We start from the raw sequence: 10,812 nt of genomic DNA, 5'->3' as shown, positions 1-10,812 counted from the left end.
ACCACTATTTGTTTTCATTTCCCTTTATCAAATTCTGAAGCATGGTTCTAAAATATTTTCCCAAATCTTTGATACATACCTAAATGACTGACCATAAAGATGAATGAGAGTTTTGTATGTGAATTTTAATTTGTTTGGTGTCCATAAATCTAAATTTCAAGGTTTAAACTTTTGTGTATAACTACACAAAGTTTGTTTTTGTGGCCACTAAATTATTTATGGAAAATATGTGTAGATGTGTTACATTACGGTATTGTCCTAACTTCGTCTAGTGGAGCTGTAATGTGTGTGTCATTGAGGGACATTAATATTTGTATTTACTAATTTATTGAATTAGATTGGATCCTGAACTGGACTTCAGGGGCTGATGTAGGTAGAGATACCATACCCAAACATGAAGTTTGTATTTTATCTACAATGCCATCTGTCTTGAATATCCAGTCTTTTGAATTGTTTAATAGTCCATAGAAGCAAGAGGAGCTTCCAGTTTTTGCAGTAAAAAATAAGCAGACAAAATGTGCACATAGGTCTTGTAGTTTAGTTTACTTATAATTTCATTAGATACACTGACTAGAGCTGTATTCATATGATATTCGTTGAGAAAGCATAATTGTGAAAGAGTGAATGAGTCATTTTCTCTGATGTGGCCATCAATCCATTCTCATGGAAATTTGTCAAATATTCTGCAGAAAATATCAGGTGAGATGAGTTGATAAAAGTAAATTGTCTAATTGTCCCTATTTTATCAGTTTGATTTATCTGGTACAAGTTTCACACTGTTGGAGAATACAATGAGTTTTTTGACACTATTTCAGCACTCATCATACCCAGAATATCTGGTATTTTAATGGCATTCATAACATCATCTTTACTTGAGAGGCCACTATATATGAAGATCCTGGATATTTTTTTTTCTTATATTTCCGCCAACTGTGAACAACAAGAATTGTGTAATGTATAGCAGTAGAGCAATCCATTCAGTTTTCAATTTGATTTGATCTCTCCAGAGAATATTTTCATAAAGAAAAGAGATAACTGTACAGTTTATATATGCATTTGTTTATCAGGTTTAAAACTTGCTAAAAGTCCACAAAAATGTCTATGATGAGTAAATCTGAAAGCTGAGTATATGGAGTGACTGGGTAATGATGCTTTCTAAATTTCTTTATATGTTTGACTATATGCTCATAAATAACTTCCAAGTCAAATGACTGAATAGTTTTTGATACAGGGTTCATATATGAAAACGTTGTTGGTACAGGTTTTCTGTTCCTTTATAAATAAATTCTCAGTTACACATTTGTCAGACATGGAAGGCAATTGGAAGGAAATGAGTGGATTTATGGAATGTAGCAAAAGGAGTTATGGAAATGAAAATAAACATTTTTTTCATGAATTGTCATTTTAATGTTTTCTTTGCATCATTATACGATTTCAAAGTTTCTATTAAACTTTATTACATTTAAAGACACACACACACAACAGCACAGGATAAAACATATCTATTACTTTAATGTCAAGAATTTTATATGCAAACTCTACCAACTGCAGGTTTGAAATGAAACATTTTGAGACAGTTACTAAAACAAATTACACAGATATTCTGAAGTTATTTCTATGGTAAAATAAACAGCAATGCAGAATGCAGTCACAGTGGTGGGAAAGTAAATATGTCTCTCCACAAAATGCACACTTACAGAGCTGAAAATAAATGCGTTGACAAGTGACAAAATGCATACTTTAACAGAATTATAAGCAATTCCAACATTTTCATTCCATACTTTTACAATGGGGATATTTTAGGAACCTGTGAACATGGCTTTCAGTCTAGTAACAATTACCAATTTTTTATACTTCATGGACTTGAGAAAAAGTATTTGCTCAAATTCTACAACTTCAATGTTACTCTGGAAAACATCATGAAGATCTCAAATTTCCTTCAAACTTGAACTTTGACTTAACGTTATATGGCAGTGTTAGTGGAGTGTTTTGCAGTCTGAAGGTTTAAGGCTAATAAATGAGCAAATGCTAGACAAAATTGTATTTTTATAATAAATAGTGAGATCTTTAAATGAATATCAAATAGTCAATGTAGGCTCAAATTTCAGTACACAGAATCTTCATAAAATTGCAAAGAAAAAATGGGTAATGTCATAACTCACTGAGTGAAGACAGATAAAACAGTGACCAATTATTTATTTGTTGTACAATATATCAGTTTACTGTATCAAGCTGTTAGCATTAAGTATTCTTATGCTTCTTGTTTCTTTAAATGTTATGAATTATGGGAAGCTAAGTTTTTGTTAAAATTGCAGTGAAAGAAGTGGTGTAAAATCTGTGATATGACTTGTGGTAGTTTTTATATGTTTTAATGACTGCATGTATAATTTCAATAAGAGTGGAAACATACAGATTTATAAGCTTCACAGAAGTAGTTTTCAGTTATCGGTTAATAATTTTGTAGATGTTGTAGCACATTCAAGAATTAGAAATGACATTTTTCAGAACACTTGTTTTGAATACAAAACACTCCACAGCTATTAAGTTTGGAATTTAGCTACAAAATCAGTTTCTCTACAACCACAAAACGATTGTCTTTGAGGTAAATGCTTTCTCATTTGTCAGCCCATACCCAATCTTCCTTATGATAACTTATCCACATTTGTTAAATAAATATAAACACACAGTATTCATTGCTGCAGAGATTACAAACAAATTCAGTGAGACCATTTAAACATGCATAAAACTGTGTTTAGGTAGTTGTTTAGCAAGAGAGAAATAAAAAGACACTCTCAGCAACATTCATGTTTTTGTGCACAACATCAAACTCACACATACAGACATACATGCTCACACTCTTATAAGCTAAAACAAAAATATCTAATTTGTAAAAGGCATCATCAATATTACAGTGATGAAAATAATTAGTTACTGAATAACTGTAATAATAATGTCATAATAATAGTGTCATATATTGCAATTATCACAATTGTAATAATTTTTACACTAATAGGAACTTAAAGTAGAAGTAGCCAAACAAGTGTTTCATGGATCGTTATGAATTCTAGGAATGATTGTAATGGCATGATATAACAAAATAAAATTCTGTTGATCCTCAGTGTTTCTGTCAGAGTCCATGTTCTATAAATTCAGTTATTCCCAAATTACAAAATTGCATGTACTATACATAAACCAATAAATTTTGCATGAAAACTGTTGAATACAAAGTTGCAGTTTATTAAATTTCTGTAATTTTTTGCACCCTAACTCATATAATTCCATACAAATACAGACTTTGAGGTAATTCCAGCAACTGCATACATTTAGGCTATTTTCAAGAAAATGTTGGAGAAAATTAAGATGTAAAAATAAATATTGAAGTGTTTTAATGTAACAAAAGTCACTTTTATAGACTTTTAGCAACATGTATGAGTTTTGCTTTTTGATTACAAAATATTTATTTTTGTTATCATATACTTCCGATATCAGATGAATGTATATACAATATAATTTAAATAATTCTGTATATCGAATTTTCAAGCATTTTCTATGCTAGAACATTTATACAAATTAAATCTGATACAGTGTTAAAGTGTATGATACTGGTATGACTGCTATTTTTAAAATATAAATCACTATTATAGTATAATAGTGCAAAGTTCTTTATAAAGGAACATATCTTTTTATTAAATTTACCATGAACAAGCAGTTAGCAAAGCATTGTCATATGGATCCAACAGCTTTTTTTATAATTTCATCATGAGGCACAAAATATAGTTTCTTCCCCCTTACTATTTCTAATGACATAATTATAAAACACTACATCCACACTATAGTACATGTTAGATAACTATTTTTCACGTAAATTTTTTTACATACCGTAGCATTATCAATATTCTGAATTTTAATTTTTTTTGTTTAATTTACAAAAGAAACATAATGTGTTTTCCCGGAACTGCTTCATAGTGAATGAAGTGGCTTTGGAGTGGAGTGCAGCATTGATGGATCTTATGTTATGAAATCATACCAAGAATCAAACGACCATTCCTTTCAGTTTTGCTATTATAGGCAGAACACAATGATTTCATGATAAAATACATCAGTAATTACAACCTTATGTTTTAAGCATTAATAATGATGTTGATGGTAATAATAACAAATATAATAGTGACAATAATAAAGTTAATTGTAGTAGTAGTAATAGTAATAATAAAAGTAATAATAGTGATAACCATGAACAGTAATAGTAGTAACTGAACATCATACAGTGAATATAACTATCTGGCATTGTTAAGTGTGATGTGTCTATAACGTTGAACAATTAACTAACGGCATACAGTTACTGTTAATCATTTCTCCAGAAAATTATCAACTGTATAATGTGTAATGATGAACTGTATTAGTTAAAACTATTGACTACAACATTCTGTAAACTATAATTATGGTATGGCATGTTAAAAATGTTGGAAGCAAAATATTATTTGATTAGTAACATGGGTATTACAGTAATAATTCTGGTAAATAATCAGGAAACACTGAGAGGACTAGGTCCAAAGGACATTTGTACCAATAATACAATTCAATTCGGGCCCCACATTTTCCTTGCAAATCTGTATATTTACATAATCCATCTTTATTTCTCTTATAATTTGCCACAGAGTATTGTGTACACAGTAAACTATATTTATCCATCATTATAAATTGCTAAAAATGGTTCCTGCAAGATGGCCAAGGAAGTACTTTGGAGCAAAGGAAGAAGGTATGTACTTTATGATTTTTTTTTTTTTTAAATAAACGACTTCAGAACCACAAGTGTCAATTTGTAGTCTCAACAGAAAAGCTTCAGTCAATTTAATTTCAAATGAGGCAGCATAGCAAACAGCATGTTTCTTTTGCATTGGCAGGGTACTGAATACTGCATGCTCATTTTGTACTTAGGAATGTTCAGTCAAAACTACTAGTTAAAATGGTGTGTATCAAAGGGAGGAACTGAAGCTGTTGCAACGTTAACACACAAAAGGGATAATTATATTTGTTTCATTCTCATTTTATAAGAGGCATCTTGAAATCCACTGTCTGATAATTCTTAATTTTACTGTAAATGCATCAAGATACTGTCAGGTACTGCCTTTTCATAAAATATAGACAAAGGATCTCTTGCTACGTAATGTTTACATTCGATTCTGTACAGTGCACTTTAGCATATCTGATTGATCAGTTAATAAGTTGCAGATCATTTCAGAGCTTTCATGGTTTTACATACTGCTACAATTTATTGTTGTGTTTAACTCACCAATGATAAGAAACTATGTCTCAATAGAGCAATATTGTTTCATTTTACCTCTCATACTGTCTTTGATCAGAAGCATTGAGGCATACTAACTGCAACAACTGATACAAAATTCTGAATTAATGTGGCAAATTAATAACTGAAATAGAGATAATGACTATGCTTAATACATGAAAAGAAAACGTTAAACACTTTAACTCTGTACTACATATGTATGTGCCTACTTTGATATAACATGCATTAAAATCTATCCTATTTATATGTTAATAGCAATATTGAAATAGCTGTATATTATGTGTACATATAGCCTAACTATTTTGTCACCTGTGTTATGCAATTCTGTGGACAGTTAACAAGTAAACTTAAATACATATTAAAACTGTAAGAGAAATATTCTTATCTCTAAGTGCACCTAAAGGCACACTCCAATGGAACACTGTAAAAACATCCATATGGTTTATCCAGTTTTCTTTGGTGTAATTTACAAGTAAAATGTGGTTTGCTTTAGTGGTCATCTGCATGTCCACAAACGTGGATGTGACTGAAGTCTGAAGAATGGAAACAATTAGGCATAGGAGATATTTTAAAATTAATTTTGCTCCTGTTTGAAGGACTGTACAAAAATTTGTATTCAGTAAAATCATTACTCTGAGTGTCACTAATCAAATTTCAGAAAGTATATTACTTTAACAAAGAACCAAAATAGACACAAATACCTATGAGTTATATATATGGGATGGTAGAACTTTTTAATTTATTGAATTATAATAAGTGATTAATTGGCTCTTAAGAGCAAAATACTCAATATAACTGGACTCGTTAGTCCTCTCAGTTTTTCCACATTTCAGTGTAATACATATTATAAATGTTTAAACAAAGAGCTTGTTATGTGGGTCATAACCTCACAATCCTGTTGAAATCATGCAATGATTGAATGAAACATGAGAGATGGGGCCACAATCTGCCACAGATCAGTACTTCTTGAACAAGCATCTGCTCTGGGTACAGGAATGATTAAATCACAGCTGAGAGCAGTACACAATTGAAGGCATATATAACATTTAACATTTTTATTTTCTGGAAGGCATCAAATGAGTATTTATAAGAACCTACAGTTTAGCTGAAAGCACTAGGACTGTAGATAATAAAATTTTAAAAAATGATGTGTAAAATTAGATTAATTGTGATACTTCAATGCTTTCATAGGCAATCAGCTTATCTTGTGAAACGCCTGTAACATAAATGGCATTACAAACTGGCTCAGAGAGGTTTATAAACCATAACAACCCAACTCTCTTGCCTCTTCTGTATTCTTTTCCATCTCTACAGCTTCATTCTTTCATAGTACATGGTCCGGAAACATAAATCTTACAGAACTACATTTTTATGTTTTTTATTTTTGAATATTTTGTTACTCCTGCAAGTTTAAAAATGGACACTTTACATTACTCAGTGTAAACTGGGTATAGATAAATAAAGAATTTCACAGTATTAAACAGAAAACCAACAACAAGTGAAAAACTTAAACCATATAACTAATACATGACTTAAAACTTAATAGATAATTTATTTTCTTTCACATATTACCAATTTCGATACACATGTAGGCCAGCTTTGACAGGATATATGCTTTCATATTGGGCCAATAACATACAATTTCAAATTTATGTTCTTAATGCTTAATTGCTGAACAGTGAAATCTTTACTATGTATTCACTTTAAAGAAATGTGTGTTCCTTTAAGCACCAAAAACTAGGTTCCAACATGGTAAAATTTTCAAAATGTACACAAATTATTTTAAAATATTCAAATACAGTATACTGTAGATAACTTTTAAAGTTTCTATTGCAAATTGTGATATTTATGTGTTACACACATTTGCCAGTGAAATCAACACTTTAATGCGTGTGTTTGGCTATTGATTACATAAAAAGTTTCCAACTCTATGTATTTCAATGCTATTGCATTTTAATTATGTATACATACAGACACATACATATTGGAGTAAATGTATGTATATATATGCACTGCTAATAAGTAATTATTTTTGTTGAGAGAAGTTTCCACATGTAAAACAAGTTGAACTTGTGTTGCAGTGTGGACTATTGCAGTTTTGTGGAACACAACATTTTAGTAGGTTCACATAAAATGCGTGTTTAATAAAAATTATGTATTGCACATTGAGTGTTAAACTCAGTGTGCATCTGGGCTATTGCAAATTGTGATATTTGAAATACAAGTTATCCATAACTATGCCAGCTTCAATCCTTGACAAGCATGTTGACAACTTCCTGACCTTTCATATTTGTTGCTACTTTAAGTGACATTTATTATGGACAGCCTGCTTATGTGAGTATGGGTACACGAAGAATGTAGAACTCAATCGTGTATTGGGCTATTGTAATTCAGACTGTATATGTAGCCATACATCAACAAATATACAGTTAATGTGTTACATGCTGTGATACATAAAGTAGCAGACTTCTTATGTATTTGAATGCTATTCAGGTATGTGTATTGTGGATCTGCACAAGAGTGTAGCAACATCTTGTGCATTTGGGCTATTGTACATTATGTCATATCAATCTGTTAAGTATCATACATATACATTTAGAGTATTTACACTCTGTATTATATATTTTGTAACTATTACTTTTACAAAGAGAGTTTGTTTAGTGTATGTGGTACATATCGAGTGTCAGACTCGATTATGTATTCGGGCTATTGCAGAATAAAATACTGTAAAATGTCAGCAGTAAATGGATACATTCGAGTGTCAGACTCGGAATGTATTTGGGCTATTGTAAATTATTGTAAAACTGTATTTCCTTATTTGTAGTATGGTACGCCTGAGTGTCAGACTCAAACGTATTTGGGCTATTGTAAATTATACTGTTTTGTATAACGATTATCATATATAATACATAACATGAGTGTGTGACTCAGAATGTATTTGTGTTGCATTTTATTTAAAGAATGTAATTTGAATATTTTTACTAGAATACATAGCATTTCGCTCAGGGCCCTCAAATGTTTTGAGTTTTAAGCAAGAATATAAGGATACCGGTAGTATTTTTTCCGTTATTCTAGAACAGTTGACCTACAAGAAACCCGAATCAGCTTCAAATATGCAAACCACTACATATTACTCGGAGAGCTGCCGCACAAACTACAGTTTGGGAAATATTGCAGTGACTAGCTGTAACAGCTTACATGTTCCAATAAAATTTATAAAACTGTACATATAATTAAATAAGCAGAAACAGAGATTCAATATTTATAGGTGAAACAAACAATTATGTGTCAACTTGTCAGCTTAAAACAATTTTGCAAATCTACATTAGAAGATAAATTTGATTATAGTCTTCTCATTAAACTATATACAAACTAACAAAGAATTAATATTATCTTTGGTCGGTGTAAAGAATAGTTATATTAAATTAACTCCAGTTCAGACTGTATCTGATACGAAACTTAAACAAATTTGAAAAGAAACTACTACCTAATTAACAAAACCGCTTCACAGTATTGCTTCTTCCAATTGTTCAGTTAGCCTCGGTCACATTTTCTCAAAAACTACTATCGGTACCATTATATTGAAATTTAGTACAGGCCGAAAATTTTTACAGGTATTTTTGAATATGTTCCAGCACGTAATAAAATAGCTGTCGCGGTACCTACTCCTCCGTCACGGCAGAACACGACTCGAGCATCGGGTACCGGGGATCTATTCACTCGGACGACTAAATTAACGGGAAGTGTGCAACTCGACCTATAACGTAGGTGTCGAACGAAACTAATTTTTACTGTCGGCAGTTGTTTCCGGACGATGTACCGCGAACGAAAGATGACTTACACGTAGTAGGGGCGATACGAATTTCCACGATAACGAAAATTACAGTTTACGAATGAGGTAGGGAACGCAGTAGCTTTATTTTATTACGCGTGGAAAAGGAAATCGATCGATCCGAAGAGACGGGATTTGTTCGAACAGATTTTGAGCATATTTAGAGGGAGATTATGTGTATCGACCAACTAAATATTATATGCAACCCAGTGTCAAAACTTTACACTACTATGTCCGTATGAGACGCGATGCAAGGTATCGAACTGCATATACGGATTTCAAATGGTCTTTATAGCAAATAACTACTCGTGTGGCACTGATTATAAAAAGTTACAGTTAATAATTACACGCGGAAGCGGCGTCTCGCGTGGAGACGAAACTAAAATTCTGCGCACCTAACGATCGTAACGATTTTGTACAAAACGGACAAAAAAATCCGGCGAATACAGCAACCTGGCGAGTTATAACAACTCGTAAGCAATTATTGTACAAGAGATTCACATTGAGCTCGTCAGGCGACCGTAACGGGAGATGGCCGCGTACGGCGCGCCCTTACGGTCGTCTGACTATTCCTACGAAAAATATCCGGTATCACGCTGTACATAACCACTCGTACTGGTAGACTCGAAAACAAAGGAAAGCTGCGCTCGAACGCAGAGGAAGCGAAAACATTGGGTCGCGATTTCGCGAGGTAGAGCCGACTCGGGGAGAGAGGGCGGGTGCTCGCGGAAACGTGAGGCTGTCTATCCTAGCTACGAAATTACGATCACAGCCGACGTATACTTCCAGAAACTGAAGAGCAAAACAACGAGTACGTACAACGAAAAGGAGGAAAGGAAGGGGCAAGTGTGCAGTCTTTACGAACAGGAGATACTCGCCGGCTGGGGCTGGGCTGGAGCCTAGGGGTTGGCGCCGCCGGCCGGGCCCTGCGCGTTGACGAGCGAGAAGCCGAGCGCGCGCGGGTCTCCGCCGTGCAGCCGCAGCGCCTGCTCGAGCCGCTGCTCCTGCAGCCGCAGCGCCTCGCTCAGGTCGGGCGACAGCTGCTCCTGCTGCTGGCCGTGCACGCCGTGCTGGCCGCCGCCGCCGCCCCCGCCGCCCCCGCCGTGGTGGTTGAGGCCGGCGGCGGGCCCGTTGTGCGCCGCGTGGCCGCCGGGGCCCGGCCCGCCGCCGCCGCCCCCGCCGCCGCCGCCCATGCCGCCCCCGCTGGACGACGCGGCCGCCGCCGCCGCCTGGCTCACGGCCAGCCGCAGCGCCGCCTCCGCCTGCGAGCGCAGCAGCGCCTCCGCCTGGTGCATGCGCAGCGCCGCCGCCTCCGGCGACGATGCCTGTTCGACACACCCACATTACTTCCTCTGGCCCCTCTGCACAGTACTCGCAAAAAGCAGACACGCTGATACAGTGCAGCACTGCTCCTATATGTACAGGGTGATCAAAAAGTGAGTATAACTTTGAAATCTAAATAAATCTCGGAGTAATGTAGATAAAGGTACAAATTGACACACGTGCTTGGAATGACATGGCGTTTTATTAGAACCAAAAAAATACAAAAGTTAAAAAAATGTCCGACAGATGGCGCTTCGTCTGATCAGAATAGCAATAATTAGCATAACAAAGTAAGACAAAGCAACGATGGCGTTCTTTACAGGAAATGCTTAATACGTCCACCATCATTCCT

At 34.5% G+C, this 10,812-nt stretch overlaps 1 protein-coding gene across 1 annotated transcript in view; it reads right to left on the bottom strand.

Annotated features, from left to right (window-relative positions):
* Window positions 1-1,389: 1,389 nt before the first annotated feature.
* LOC126298617 (zinc finger and BTB domain-containing protein 24-like) overlaps window positions 1,390-10,812 on the bottom strand; it is a 972,133-nt gene continuing 962,710 nt past the window's right edge. Inside the window, exon 15 of the mRNA XM_049990024.1 lies at window positions 1,390-10,462. Within this exon, the coding sequence (XP_049845981.1) occupies window positions 10,037-10,462 (426 nt within the window). The 3' untranslated portion in view covers window positions 1,390-10,036. The remainder of the gene's footprint in view (window positions 10,463-10,812) is intronic.

Source organism: Schistocerca gregaria, chromosome X (assembly GCF_023897955.1).
Source record: "Schistocerca gregaria isolate iqSchGreg1 chromosome X, iqSchGreg1.2, whole genome shotgun sequence".
Lineage (NCBI taxonomy): Eukaryota > Metazoa > Arthropoda > Insecta > Orthoptera > Acrididae > Schistocerca > Schistocerca gregaria.
The sequence above is the reverse complement of the archived record's forward strand: the minus strand, read 5'-3'. Positions and strand labels throughout refer to the sequence as shown.